This window comes from Sinocyclocheilus grahami, unplaced genomic scaffold (assembly GCF_001515645.1).
Source record: "Sinocyclocheilus grahami isolate Dianchi unplaced genomic scaffold, SAMN03320097.WGS_v1.1 scaffold106.1, whole genome shotgun sequence".
NCBI lineage: Eukaryota > Metazoa > Chordata > Actinopteri > Cypriniformes > Cyprinidae > Sinocyclocheilus > Sinocyclocheilus grahami.
This window is the reverse complement of record NW_015505285.1, coordinates 1,148,196-1,164,191: the sequence shown is the minus strand read 5'-3', so window position 1 is coordinate 1,164,191 and position 15,996 is coordinate 1,148,196. Positions and strand designations below refer to the sequence as shown.

Sequence of the window (15,996 nt, the reverse complement as noted above, 5' to 3'; positions counted from 1 at the left end):
GAACAGTTGTAATAGACATATTTGTTTCCACCCGGCGGTTTTGAATGTAACACTCCTATACGCTCTGGAGTGTGTTGACTGCTGTTTATTCATTTGCAGGCGGACTAAAACAGATATTAACACTAATAATGGATGATCAGGGATGCCCGAGGTGCAAGACGACCAAATACAGAAACCCATCTCTGAAGCTGATGGTGAATGTGTGCGGACACACGCTGTGAGTACCTGCTTTCAGAGCTCTTATTCAAACATGTGCAGACCCTAAACCTCCAGATGTGGGGCTTTATTCGTGATGGCCAAGACTAAAAGTTCTATTATGTGTTTTATTATATTGTATACTTGCTGTAATAAGGCCAGTGTTTCAACCTGTGAGTGCAGTAAACCGATATTTTTATGATATCTAACTTCTGTTTTGAAACTCTCCTTACAAAAAAGTTACCATGGTAAGTTACTTTTAGCCATTACTATGAAATGATAATAAATTAGCATGTGATATACAAATATTATAAAGAGCTTTTATAATCATTTACACTTCAGAGTTATGTTTTGACACATACATGACCGATAAACCTAAGATGTAGCGACAGTTCTCTCAGCTACATGAAAAAAATACTATAGTAATTTATAGTAAATACTATAGTGTTTTTGAACCATACTATATTAAAGTGTATTATACTATATATATTAAAGTATTTACAACACTTTGTTAATGAATGCTACAGCATACTGTAGTATTAATGTGAACTGATAAACTGTAATAAATAGTATACTTTAGTTTTTTACTACAGTAAACTGTAGTGTATTGTAGTATAATACACCCTATAGTTGTAGAAAACTTGGTACAGTATTGGTTACCAACTATAGTTGTTATATTACCACAGCAACTATAGAATTACCACAAGAAATTAATTCAAGTACTTTACTATAGTATGGTTCATAAACACTATAGTATTTACTATAAATTACTATAGTACTTTTTCATGTGTGCTGACCTTAGTTTGGTAGTTTTATTGTAGTAATAACAAAAATGTGTAACATTGGTATTTTGGTGGAAACTATTACAATGATAAATGTGTTAGGGATGAATACAGACAAACGTGTGTTCAAACTAGCTGCTCATTTGGTGCATGAGAGTAGTCATTTAGCCACAGAGAGGGTGTAGTATGTATATCTAGTGTGTCTGAAGTCACGTGACTCCTCGTGTTCTGGACGCCCTTGACCTGCAGAGAACTTAAGGACTCATGGTGGACTGCTGACCTGGGACTCAGAGATTGTATGAATATATTACACACTGATGACACACTGCTGGAGACAGTCCAGCACACAGTCCCCTCAGTCCTCTGATAATTTCTTGAGAGTTTACATCTATATGAAGAAAATCAGAACGAAGGAATTACAGCTAATAAATGAGCATAGTCTGTGATTAAATACAGATGATGGAGGGGAGATGGAAATGTAGCTTGTGTGTTTCTTCAACTATGGGCTTTTTTGGCCCTTTGGACTTCGGAGAGAAATAAACTCTTACAGTGTTTCTCAATCACTCAAGTTTACTTTTCAAGTAAAGCTTAACATTCAGTTTGTCTTAACATTCTCTAAACTGCAATTGTCAATTGTTTTGTAGGACATCACAGCTCTATTGCATACTGTATATGCAAAATGTAGTAACTCAGTTAAAACATTTAAGTAATTCTTCATTTATTGTATTAGTAAATTGGCCAATGCCAATTGGCCATTATTTAATTATGTGAGCCGTGCTGTTTAAAAAGTGTAGATATCTTTTACCATGCCAGTCATCCTTGGAAATGTCATTTTTGTTCTACTTTTTCACTCAGCTAAATGCTATTGTGTATCACACAGAGCTTCTTAGATTTCAATAGCAGGTAGTGGTTTACTGGGAAAAGTCAATTGTAATATGTACGTTTATATGTATATAGTACATTTATTTTGTGTTACGTGTAATCAGAAAAATTCTGTCATAGATATTTATGGAATATACATGTATGTCTGACAAATTTTAAGTAACTGAATGATCATTTTGCATGGGATGGCTCACACAGTGAAAGAATGTTTAGAAGTTGTGAAGAGTTTAATCATTTTACTGAGAATCAGCTCATCATTTTTGATAAGCAAGCCATGTGCAAATTGTAGACAGTTGTTCTTAATCTTTTGCACATGTAAAAACATGATTAAATGAATAAGAAATTCAAATCAGATCCCTGAACTTCAGTTGATTTTGAAATCACACCACAACTAAGGGACAGTCATAATTTGTGAAAAAAAATATATTTTTTGACATTACAGATATTGAAATGGTTAATTATTTCACTAGTTTTTTTAGATTGTTATAGTTTTTATAATAGTCTAATAATAATATGTCATATTTGTACATTTTTAACTTGTATTTTAAGATTGAAAATCTACAAGGATAAAATAATAATATAATGATATAATATAATTGAATAGAAAAGGCATTTGAAAAACCTAAAATCTGTTGGTGTTATTAAAAATCACCCATGGGACATAAAAGTGCCTGTAGTTGAAGACACACTGTGCTTGTGACTGTTAGGCTGATGCTGAGTGTGTCCTGATGACCTGCAGCAGTAAAGAGGGAAGGGCACAAGCAGGTGTGTATGAGAGATAGTTGATGAGAGGGACACCGGTAGCTTGTGTGTGTGTATGTGTGTGTTTGTGTGTGAAATGCAGGAGTTTGCAGATTTTGTGTGTGCGTGATGGGGTCAGTTGTGCTGAGTAGTAACCTCTCAACATGCTGACAAACATGGATCGGGAGTGGAGGAATGAGCAGTGAATGTCTAGCATTTATTCACATGAGAGTCTGTGTTCAAGTTTTTAAAGGTCTGTCGTTTTCTCTCACACGCATGCACACTCACCTTGTGTATGTTCAGAAATAAAGTCTATCCTCTAAAGTAAGTTAAAAAGTGAACAGTTGAGATGCTTCAGAGAAAACCCAAGCCAGATATCAGCTGAGCCATGGTGCAGTGGTTAGTACACATGTTCCTGATGCTTTGCACTGCCACCATCACAAACCAAAAAATGTACGCTACTGTGGTCAGTAAAACTTTATTTTAATGTTTTTAAAAGAGTTCTCTGATACTCAGCATTTATTTGATCAAGAATAAGGTTCAAAGGGTAATATTGTGAAATATTGTTACTCATTAACAACAAAACTGTTTTCTATTTTAATAGGGATGCACCGATATGAAAATTTTGGCCGATACCGATAACCGATTATTCTTTATTTTTGAAAGCCGATAACCGATATGTTGGCCGATAAATCTATATCCAAATTGTTATATACTTTTTGAGAGCCTGATTACAAAAAAGGTCTCATCATTAAAAGCCACATCCCAAACACTTCAACATGACTTGGTGCTACAGAAACATTTATTATTATTATTATCAATGCTGTGATTTTTTTTTCTTTCTTCAGGATTCTTTGATAAATAGAAAGTTCAAAAGAACAGCATTTGAAATATTTGAAAGTCTTTTGATTTATCAATTTAAACCATCTTGTTAAATAAAAGCATTAGTTTTATTAAAAAATAAGCTTACTTAACCCATTGTGGTATTTACATTTTTTATCAGTAAAACTAAAATGTACAAATCTAAAATAAAAAAGAAATATTTTATTAGCATAAGCCAATTTGCAATTACAACAAATGATTTATTAGCTTTTTTATTTCTGAAAATGTTAAATAAAAAAGTAATATTTTATTAGCATAAGCCAATTTGCAATTACAACAAATGATTTATTAGCTTTTTTATTTCTGAAAATGTTCCCTCTTTCACGCCTCTATAATTTCCTGTCACCAGCAAAGTTTTTCCATTGTATCATATACAGTACCTGGCATATTGAACAGTTTCAGAGCACAAATTAATCTCTAGAAAGAGTGGGGAAACTGCAACAAAAAAAAAACAGACAGAGAAAAGGAAAGTTAAACTGCTCAGTGGAAAATGAAAGATTGTTTACTGTATTTTTAAGAAAATCTAGTTGAAACCCAGCATTAGTTATATGCATAAATCCTGGGCAAGATGTATCATTGGTTTTAACACACACTATACTTTTGTCAGTTCATATTGCGTATGTCTGCTTTGCTTCAAACCCATCCCGTCATCACTCCATTATGATTGAGTAAGACCACCACACACACACACACATCCTGGCCTCTGTTTTATCCATTAGTCAAACTTATGGTTCGGTTTGGAAAGTTTCGAGGGCCAAATTTTACCCTCTGAAGCAGTGAGATGATTGAAATGTGTTTGTGTGGAATCGCTTCTGAAGGCTTTTCCAGCAGATTTCACATTTCATTACTGTTTATTTTGACCCTCATTCAGCAGACCTTGTGCCAATGTGAATAAAATGTGTGTGTGTGTGTGTTTCAGGTGTGAGAGCTGTGTGGAGATGCTGTTTGTCCGTGGCTCAGGTAACTGTGTGCAGTGCAACACTCCTCTCAGAAAGAGTAATTTTCGCGTGCAGCTCTTCGAAGATCCAGCCATCGATAAAGAGGTGGAGATCCGCAAGAAGGTTCTCAAAATGTATGTGGCAGAAAAAGTGTGTATAAGCACATCCAAAATTGTCTTATTGGCTCATTATTGTATTTTAATTAATTTATTTCCTCTTTCAGCTATAATAAGAGGGAATTAGATTTTTCCACTCTGAAAGAATATAATGACTACCTGGAGCAAGTGGAGGACATTGGTGAGATACATATCATTTATTTATTCATTTTAATTTTTTCAGTTTCTGGTATTCTATAAGTGTTTTACAGTTTTTCTCAATCGATTTGACACATTTCTCCAAACTCAGGTCACTGTTCTCAAAACAGTTAACACAGTGATCTGAATACTTTGTAATTTTCCTAAACAGATTGAACGTTTTCATTCATTTCATGCAAATTACAAATCATGCAAATAATTTTCTCAAAACAATGTGCACAAAACTCTGTTTTCACAATAATTAGTACAACCAATCAATACTTTAAAATAGCTGAAAAAAGGTTTTACACAAATCACAAACATTTAGGTACCATTTGACCAAACACAACAAACAAAACTCTGTAATTTGTCATTCTATCAAATGAACATATTTTCGATTGGCCCTAAACTGATAACTACTCTGTTAATCATACACTCAACACAGGAAATGCAGTTTTCCTAATCGTTTACACATTTATCACAATTGCTTTAGAGTAATAATAAAAGAGAAAGTATACAAAGAGCAAGAACAAATATGCAAATAATAAAAATAATAATAAAATATAGCTGCAAGCAGCAATTACCGGGGTTCAAGCATTTTAAGGCCTTTAAGGTGGTCTTGGCCAACCTGGATGTATGACTGACAGTAAAACACATCCAATATAGAGAATAGGCTCAAAGACACACACACACACATACACGCACACACACACACGGAAATGAAATTATTAAACTAGTATATATATATATATATATATAAAATAAATAAAAATAAAGAGTAGAAGGTGCAGATTAAAGTTCAAATGAAATCAGAATTACCCTAACCTAATTGGGGGTGGTGGGGGTCCAACAATCACAAAACACTGTGATTGTTGTTAGTACAGATTCTTAGTCCTCCTGGGACAACTTCTGTTACTTACTGTAAATGTCCAAACATATTTCAGAATTTAAGTTTGAGGTCATTCAGGTGGACAATCAAGATGATTTTGAATGGAACAGGAGCATTGTTGACATGGTGATCCAGAGCAACATCAACAACCACAAAGGAAGAGGCCTTTGGAGATGTTGAGACAGGAGCTTGTCAAACATGGATTCAACCTTTTTCATTTTTTTCTCCTATGATGCAAGCGCAGCAACTATGTAGTCTAGATAAAATGCTATGGAATTCTCTTCCAGATGTAAATGAAAGGCAAGCTCAATAATTCAGGTTAAGTCATGTATACAGCAAACACACACGTGTGTATATACAGTGGTGGCCAAAATTATTAGAACACTAGTATTTTCACCAGCAAAAATAGTCACACACACACACAAAGACTGATCTGTAGTTATCAGAAAAGTTTGTTTGCAGTTGATTGCTGATAAAGGTGGCACAAACTGATTTTAAGTTTAAAGGGGCAATTAGTTTTTTTTTCTCACGGGTGATAGCAGGCGTTGATGTTGGAATAATTTTTATTTCATTTAGATATACACAATATATGTTAAACAAAACTCCCTGTTTAAGAATTGCAATAAACATGTATTTTCATTGGCATATTTATACATCTACAGCTGAATGTGTTTTATAGTCAACAGAGAACACACCTATAGATTTGATGCTTATATTCACTTTTAATAAAAGCATAACTAGAAAAAATTGCAGTGCTTCATTTTGCAGTAAAGTTGGAACTGTTTGGTTAAGATAATTTTGTGTTTGGATGGCTGTGCTAATTGTATAGAGAACAATTATACTGCATTGGAGAAAAGTGTCAAATCGACTGAGAAAAACTGTAAATGTATTTACCTCTTTCTCTGTCCAGTGTTTAACCTGACTAATAACATAGATGTTGAAAGGACCAAGCAGATTATGGAACAGTACCAGCGAGATAACAAAGACATTATACAGAGAAACAAAGCCAAACTAGTGAGTATGTGTGCATGGTTCTGATTGGACAGTTGGATAATTTCACAAGTGAGAATCTTATTTAAGCAGAAATAGATTGTAGCAGAGATCAGAATGACATCTTATTGGAGCCACAGCTTAGCAATTTGTGCATGTGCTCAAGACACAGTTGAGCTTTTATTTTATTTTATTTTATCTTTCCATCCCTAATTTAATATTGCCTCTCTTAGACACGTGAGCAGGAGGAGTTGGAGGAGCTGTTGTTACAGGAGCAGCAGGATTCAGAGCAGAAGAGACTGGATACCCTGCAGGAGGAACAGAGACAACTACAGACCAAGAGGAAAAACAAACAGGCCCTGCTGGATGAACTGGTACACTCGTGTTGATTTGGTCCATGGGTTGATGTCTCATTGCCTTTCTAGCATGTGCATCTGACTTTAGACTTTGTCTTTTTTGTCCATAGTCCGTATATCATATACTTCACACACAATATATAAAACAATACCCTTATCTGGTTTGAGTTGTGGCCTAGTGGTTAGTGGTCTTGCATGTTGAGTTGTGATTCTGCAAGCATTGCAAGTTTGACTAACTTGTGTTATTTCCTGATCTTCCCTATCCATCACTTTCCTCACCTCACTGTCAGTTAAAGTGTCAAAAATGTTTAAAATAAAAGCATATCCTCAATGCTGTGTTTGTGTTTGCAGGAAAGTTCCAGGTTACCTGCAGCTGTGCTGTTGGCCCAACATAAAGATCGAGCTGTTCAACTGGAGACCCAGATAGAAAAACAAAAGCAAAATGTCAAGCCAGCAAACATCTTCTCTACTGGAGTAATGATGGTGAGGGAACAACATACATACACACATGCACACATAATCTGTAAAGGTGGTAGTGAATAACATTTTTAATCATATTAATTAATAATCAATCAAATCAATTTCAGGATTAGCTGAGAAATGCCACCAAATGAAGAATGAATGCTAATGATTAGTCATAATTCTTCTGCATATATATACTTATTTATTTTTATATAGATGTTTTTTTCGTGTTTATAAACATGTTTCCTGTGTAATATTCAGCACACTATGTGCACAAGCTTTTGCGTACACACAGACACACCAGCATGCTTGTATTAGCCAATGTTTGAGTATGACGTGTGTGTGTGTTTATATAATTTTGTGGTGCGTCTGTGTTGTAAAGCAGGTAAGACAGGTTTGTTCTTTAAAAAAAAAAAAAATCCTTTCAGCGGTCACTGCAGAGGACAGACTTGAACCAACATGTCATGAATGTGTATGCAAACGAGCAGGGGGAGCAATACATCTAAAAAACTGCCGTTTGAGAATTAAAAACAGAAACAGTGTGCACAATTGTCTGTGTTTGTGTATGTGTTTCCAAGTGCATAAGTTTCCACAAACGCGTCTTGTGGTTGGCATGAAGAGATGAGTGGTGTGTATGTTGGCATGGATCTTGGCACATGGAGGATAGTACCGGCAAAAAAAGTGTTCGTCAGATTTAGATGGCTTTAGACTACTAGGCAGGAGGCACGCGTATATGGTTATATTTAACGCACAGATGTTTCTGTTCTGAGCGGTGCAGTTAAGCAATGTGTGTGTTCGTCTGACTTTTTGCAGGCAGAATCATACTCGGCATACATGTGGACAGAGCCAGTAGAGGCTTGGAGATCAAAATAGTGTGTGTTACAGGGCATGGAGAGGGCATTGGCTCTCACACTTGTTACTTGAGCTCAGTTAATGCCAGCTGGAGGGTCCACAAAGCTCACTTTATCCCCACTGAACCTGTATGTGTGTTCACTAGTGTTACACGCTAAATTCAGGACACTTTCTCAGTGTGAATTCAGCGACTGATGATTATTTTGCTGTGAATAGGACAAGATATTTAATATAATGTGTTGATGAGTATATTTTGTTGTATTTGTAGTGTTTTTGTGACACTTTTCTCTTGTGCCCCATGCAGAGCAGTGTGAGTGTGCGATCATTTTCAAATGTGCTGATCTGAGGTGAATGTGTGTATGTGTGTGTGTGTGAAGGTCAGCAGAGGTGCTGATAGACAGTTTATATTTGTTGACCTTGGAGCGTCCTGAAGACTTGCATAGTCAGAGTCCCGATGCGCTCTACTGCCTCATTCCATGTGAAGCAGAAACCTTTTGCCGTTCTCTCACATTCCTCTTGACTTAACCAAAAAAGAAATTTACTCGGAGCACGCACCGTTTAATTGAGTTTTGTCAAAAGTAATTCTGTAAAAACTTTTATGGACAATTCTCGTTTGAAGATATTTATCAATAGTTATTAACAAAAATAATACAGTATAATTTAGCTTTAAAGCAATGTTTCTCAACCAGAGAAAACTTCCATAGAAAACTTCCAATGGGGTCATAGGATTACTTAAAATATTTAAATTAATAAATAATATATAAAATAATCTGACTCTAATCTATATAATTACTTATTTATTTTATTTGATGTTAAATGTTAAATGCGTAAAAAATGCTTTAAAAAATGTATGACAAATTCAATAAAAAATTTCAATACACAGAAAACCAGCAGCTAAATATAATTGTTAAAACAAACCAAGATGTCTGTCAATTCCCAGCCCTGTTTCTTTCCTTTTTTTCAAACGCATTCATGTAAACTTAAATTATGATAAATTATGAGATTATTATCAAGTGAAACTGATTGGCTGACGTTTTGGGTCAATATGCACAAGTTTTTATCAGTTCAATGGGAAACAAAACTGTTTTCAGTGTACAGGGCTGCAACAATTAGCTGAATTTGGCAGTGCTTTCAAGGTTCATGCCATCAGATTTTTTAAATATATTCAGAGGTATGATTGTGGAATTTAGAAGTTTGTATGTGAGATATTCTTGGGTCCACCTGTGTTGTTATATGTAGTTATATCTGATTTCATATTTACTCACTCCAAATATTACATCAAAAATTATTTTAAATTTAATCATTCAGATTTTAATGTCTAAATGAGTGGTTCTTGGCAGAATAAGCTTTAAAGTCTATGGTCAGCTTGGTCTGCTTTGGTGACCGACAGTGTGTACTATGCTGGTACAAAGAGAATAGCTAATCATAATAGATATTTACATAAACTCTTAAAGGTACAGTAGCAAAAACAGCCTGTTTTTATTTAGTTAAATTATGGTCAGTAAAACTAAATTTTGACTGTTTTTGGTGCAAGAAACTTTGATTTGAATAAAATGCTACAGAAGTTTATACAGTTCCAAGTTCCCTTTAAGATTAAGTCTCCTTCCCAAAACCGAATTTGAGAAGGCATAGTTTACAACAGAATTTCCCAAATCCCGTCCCACATTCTGGTTGATACTTGTAGCTGAATGCTGGCAAGAAGCAATACCAGCACACCTCAGAAATAATAACTGGCATTTGCTGGTTTGGTGAGGAAAATTATCACACCCACAGAATGAACAAACAAGTGAGCCGTTGCATCGTAGAGCCTTTCCTGTGCCAGTCAAAATGTTCTGTGCCTCCCAAGACAGAAGTCTAAAATGCAGAACCAGGGGAGATGGTTTATTTAAAAAATTTAAAATTCAAGTCCACCTCGTAAAAACATGTTTACTATGTGTTAATGTCAAACATATGGACTGATTCACTGCCCAGGCAGGGGTGAGGTTAAAGCACTGGACGGCACTGAATGTCGAAACGCAGCAGATATATGATTGATTTAAACGCAAGGCCCTGTTAAACTGTGTGTAACTGCTTGGAGTGAAACTCTGAATGCGCAGACAACCAGAGGGGTGTTTCAGCTCAGGGATTTCCTTCCCCCTCCACCCCCACACAGTAATGAAGATGGATCGAGCCAGCAGCTCTGTTTTAAGGGAGCTGGGGAGTGAATATGTATCTATAGTCACTCGGCATACTCAGAATCAGCAGCATTTCTCTATACACACACATATAAAACACCACAAATTAATGCTGAGAGCAGATGTTCATTTTGAGTTGGTAAAGATGCGGTAGTGGTTTACCATGAAATGTGTGCGTGTGTGTGTGTGTGTACTGGAGTTCTAAAGAGTTTTCCACTGGTATTAGGTTGTTGACAGGGTAATCTATGATTGGATGGTTTGTATGTGTTGACATGGAAATCTCTAGACAGATTGTTTGTGTGTGAGACGTGAGTTTGGAACTGATCAGGCTGGGTGGACCAGAGAAGTTATGTTTGTTATTTTGAATTCATTATTAACCACAAACATTTGGTGTGTATAGAAAGTTAAAGTGTTCAGTTTGTAGAATTGGAGTGCTGCATCCTGTGTGTGTGTGTTGTTTGCTGGGTTCAATGTGAGGAAAAATAGTTTTTAGTGAATAAATAAAATCAGCCAAGTAACTTTACTGAAGAAATCTACTGCAACAGTACTAGTTTTAAATTGAGAAAATATTTCTCAAGCTACCATACTTTTTTTAAAATTATTTTTAGATATATACTCATACTGTTGTTGAAAGGTTTGAGGTCAGTAAGATTAAAAATTTTTTATTTTTTTTTAAAGAAGTCTCTTATTGTCTTATGCTAATTTATTTGAATTAAAATACAGTAAAGTTTTCTATTTAAATATATTTTAAAATGAAATTTATTTCTGTGATGGCAATTGGCAAAGCTCAATTCTCAGCCAGTCTTCAGTGTCACACGACCCTTCAGAAATCATTCTGTAATCAGTATGCTGATATGATGCTCCAAAAAATATTTCTTCTTATTATTAAATGTGGGAAATGGTTGTGATGTTTTTTTTTTTTCAGCATTCTTTGATGCATAAAATTTCAAAAGAACAGAATTTATTTGAAATAGAAAGTTTTTGTAATATTATGAATGTCTTTACTGTCCCTGATATAAATAAAATAAAATAAAAATATGAATTTCTTTAAAAAAAAAAAAAAAAGAATACTGACCTCAAAATGAATGGTAGTGTAAATACTACATATTCATATTAAATATACATTACGTTATTTTAAATATACATTTATTATTTTTGCTAGATTCACCCGCCATTGCCTAGTGTTGCAAAAAATTAAATTTTGTACTTTGGCTGTGCACTTAGGTTGCTCACTCTCAGGAATGTTTAATTGCAGTCAATTAACAGATTGTAAAATGTCCCTCACAAGTGCTCTTTTCACGCTCTAGTTACTTGTATCACTGTTATTTTCTCTCTTTTTCTCTCTCTGTTTTCTGTGGCATTATTTTACTTTGCTGTTTTGTTGCCGTATAAATGCATGCAGTACTTTCAAACCTAAGTAACGAGAAGCTCTCCCATGGAAATTCCCTCTCCACACACACACACACACACTCCCTCCATGCTGTGGTTTCATATTTCTTCTTATTATTAAATGTGGGAAATGGTTGTGATGTTTTTTTTTTTCAGGATTCTTTGATGCATAAAATTTCAAAAGAACAGAATTGATTTGAAATAGAAAGTTTTTGTAATATTATGAATGTCTTTACTGTCCCTAATATAAATAAAATAAAATAAAAATATGAATTTCTTTAAAAAAAAAAAAAAAAAAGAATACTGACCTCAAAATGAATGGTAGTGTAAATACTACATATTCATATTAAATATACATTACGTTATTTTAAATATACATTTATTATTTTTGCTAGATTCACCCGCCATTGCCTAGTGTTGCAAAAAATTAAATTTTGTACTTTGGCTGTGCACTTAGGTTGCTCACTCTCAGGAATGTTTAATTGCAGTCAATTAACAGATTGTAAAATGTCCCTCACAAGTGCTCTTTTCACGCTCTAGTTACTTGTATCACTGTTATTTTCTCTCTTTTTCTCTCTCTGTTTTCTGTGGCATTATTTTACTTTGCTGTTTTGTTGCCGTATAAATGCATGCAGTACTTTCAAACCTAAGTAACGAGAAGCTCTCCCATGGAAATTCCCTCTCCACACACACACACACACACTCCCTCCATGCTGTGGTTTCTGTCTGTCTCCTCCAGCAAGTTCAATCTCCCTTGTGTGTGTTGCCTTTGTGTGTGTGTGTTGGCAGTGAGTGATGTTGTCATACATCTTTAGATCCCCTGCTTGGATCTGTATCCATAGAGGGATGTGTGTGTTTGTTGGCACCCATGCATTTGTGTGTGTGTGACTTCATCTCAGACAGAATGTCTGTTAGTGTTGTTTAAATGAGGTCATCTGCATTAACAGTTTCATTTTAAACTCAATGAGTGTGTTTTAAATATTATCACCTCAAATGGTGTTAAATAAAATAGTGTAAAATTAAAATAATATTTAAAGAAAGTTAAATGAAAATCTAACAAAAGTAATATTTTTTATATGTATATGTACCTACTTTCTAAATGGTTGTCACTCAGAAAGTGGCCATGCCTTTTTAGCCAGTCAGAACACTTAACCAATCATAAATGATTTCTGTCTGTCAGTCATTGTCTGTATTTATGGGCAGGGTTTGAAACAATTGGGCAGTCTGTCTATCTAAATTTTTTCTATTTTTTTTTTGTTTAGTAGTGTTTTTTTATTGTCATGGCAAAAAATGTGCATTTTTATTGCCAAAGCAGTGCAAAAATGTGTCTTTCTCTCTGTCACTTTCCTTCAGGGTCAGACTGTTTCTTTTGTTTCCGTGTCTCGTGTGGAGGAGGTGTTGTACGTCTATCAGCCTCTGTGCATTGACGCATACGGGCCGCTCGTTCCAGAACTGGATCAATTGGGCCGATTAGGGTAAGAATCAGTTGCATTTTGCCAATGTGAATTATATTATGGTAACACTTAACAAAAAGGTTTCATTGGCTAACGTAACTAAACTACATTAGTTAACATGGACTAACAATGAAACATTTATTTTGGTCTCACTTTAGTTTGGGGACCAATTCTCACTATTAACTAACTATTAGCTTTGATGTTGGCCTCAATAAACTAATTTGTTGCTTATTAATAGCTGTAAACATATAGTAAATATGTGGTCATGCAGAATGAGTCATTAATATGTGCTTTATAAGTACTAACAAACCAGTAGACAGTATGTTAGTAAATTGCATGCTAATAAGCACCTAGTAACCTTTTTTTTTTTATTAATCCACTTTAACAAAGGTTAGTAAATACTGTAAAAATACATAGCTTATTGTTCATTCATGTTAACTAATGCATTAATGTTAACAAATGAGACCTTATTGTAAAGTGTTACTTATATTATATTATATTATATTATTATCAGTATACCAGTAAGTTAATTTTTTTTAATTCTTGCATAAGGATGTTGTTTCCTTTTTGTACCTTCTCTGTTCCCTTTCTGTTGAGAGTGTGTGTTTGACAGAGATAAATGACCGCTTATTTAAACAAATAAACCACATCTCCCATGGTGCACTGCTCCCAGGGTAAACAGGAAGTTTGCTGACATTTTTGATTATTATCAGTATACCAGTAAGTTAATTTTTTTAAATTCTTGCATAAGGATGTTGTTTCCTTTTTGTACCTTCTCTGTTCCCTTTCTGTTGAGAGTGTGTGTTTGACAGAGATAAATGACCGCTTATTTAAACAAATAAACCACATCTCCCATGGTGCACTGCTCCCAGGGTAAACAGGAAGTTTGCTGACATTTTTGCTATGCTTGCAGTTTCACGCTTCACTTAAGTTTAACTTTGTCTGTAAGACACTCTCACTCTTCTCAAACACACACAGGCTTTGAAGCTAAATTCGTGTATATTAGGGCCTCTCGTTAATGCAGTGATCTTTATTCTGCTAATGCTGTTTACTATATCCTACCTCTATAATAATTTCTTAATAATCTCAACATGCTCCCATGAGGTGACCGGCTTTATGTCAAATAAAACCGCTTTTAATAGCCTACTGATGACTATAGTATTAAAGGGATAGTTTACCCAAAATGAAAAATCTGATGACAGAATGTTAATCTTTGTGTGAACTATCTCTAAGAATTTTTATGATGAAAAAAATAATTGTTCACCTTTAAAGGCACAATATGTAATTTTCGCCGCTAGAGGGCGAGTATTCAAAATAAACAAATAGACAAAGGCGTAGTTTGATGACGCTGTGACTGAGTGTGGAATCATGGGAGTTGTGGTCTTCATCCCCACAGCCGGCGCAATCCGACGGGACTCGTTCATGTTCATGGATGAGCTAATGTTTTATTAACATAGTAGAATGAAGCAGGGTGAGGCTGAAAGCCGTCGAAGCAAAGCAGTCGACTGCTTCCGCTCCTTCCGCTGGTCGTGCGTATGTGGGGAAAAAAAGCAGCGCTGTTTTATCATACTAGATACATTTGAAAGTTCTGTTAAAAGCAGTCGACTGCTTCCGCTCCTTCTGGTCGTGCGTATGTGGGGAAAAAAAGCAGCGCTGTTTTATCATACTAGATACATTTGAAAGTTCTGTTATAATGCTACTCTGTGCGGTCGTCACCCGACTAATAAAACGCAAAACATATTAAAGCGTCTTTGGTGTTTCCGTGTTTTCTACAAAACAAACCGGAAATCGAGGGGTTATGACGTCATTGGCAGGTGACACAATGACACTATGGACACGCTCCGTGTCACTAGTTAAAATTGCTTATTTCTCTGGATTTAAACATTCTTCGAAACATTTGTGATAATGTAAGTACACAAGTCAGCAAAATATATAACACTGTTCTAGTGGTTTTTGGATATTTTAATAAAAAAATCGTACATATTGTGCCTTTAAATGCAAATTAAGCTTAAGTTTAACCATGACTTCTATTGTAAGTGTGTTTCTGTCACAGACGTTGTTGACAGAGCTTAACTTGTACTGAACCCCCCCCACACACACACACACACACACGCACACATACAGATAGATAGATACACACTGGAATCTTCAGCAGAGGATCTTGTGATGTGGTTTGAGCTGAAAAGCAGAGGACAGTAGAAGAAAAAGGGTGAGGGTTATGAAAAGAGACGATAGGGTGGATCACTCTCTCTTTGTTTCTTTTTCTCTTTCGTTCTGAAATCTTCTTTTTTTTCTGAGTGTTTGTGTGTGTGTGTGTGTGTGTGTGTGTGTGTATGACATTGACAGAGAGACGGATTGTTTTTATGCTATTTGTCTTAGTGTGTTTTGACAGTGAGTTAGTGGAGATTTATGTTGGACTGATTTGTGTTTTTGGAGGGTCATGTATGTATTCACTTCCTCCTCACCCTCAGGGCGAACCCCGTCCTCTGTGTCTGTCCCTGTTCTGTACCTGTATAAATACAGATTGGGTGGGGCATTTTATTAAAGACAGCTGTGTGCGTTTGTGTCTTGAAAGGAGGTGATTGGGTTGAAGTTTTCTTTCCTCCACACACAATGTCTTCAAGTGCAGTCAGCTGCATCTGTGTAATGTGTGCGTATTGTTTAAATAGCAGAGTTTTTTTTACGGGGGGGGGGGGGGGGGGAAACTTTGCTTTTAT

General features: G+C 35.2%; 1 protein-coding gene across 1 annotated transcript in view; it reads left to right on the top strand.

Moving 5' to 3' along the window:
- mnat1 (MNAT1 component of CDK activating kinase) overlaps positions 1-15,996 on the top strand; it is a 20,980-nt gene continuing 4,984 nt past the window's right edge. Inside the window, exons 1-7 of the mRNA XM_016276944.1 lie at positions 1-217; positions 4,402-4,554; positions 4,644-4,717; positions 6,513-6,616; positions 6,826-6,966; positions 7,300-7,431; positions 13,179-13,300. Of these exons, the coding sequence (XP_016132430.1) occupies positions 129-217; positions 4,402-4,554; positions 4,644-4,717; positions 6,513-6,616; positions 6,826-6,966; positions 7,300-7,431; positions 13,179-13,300 (815 nt within the window). The 5' untranslated portion in view covers positions 1-128. The remainder of the gene's footprint in view (positions 218-4,401; positions 4,555-4,643; positions 4,718-6,512; positions 6,617-6,825; positions 6,967-7,299; positions 7,432-13,178; positions 13,301-15,996) is intronic.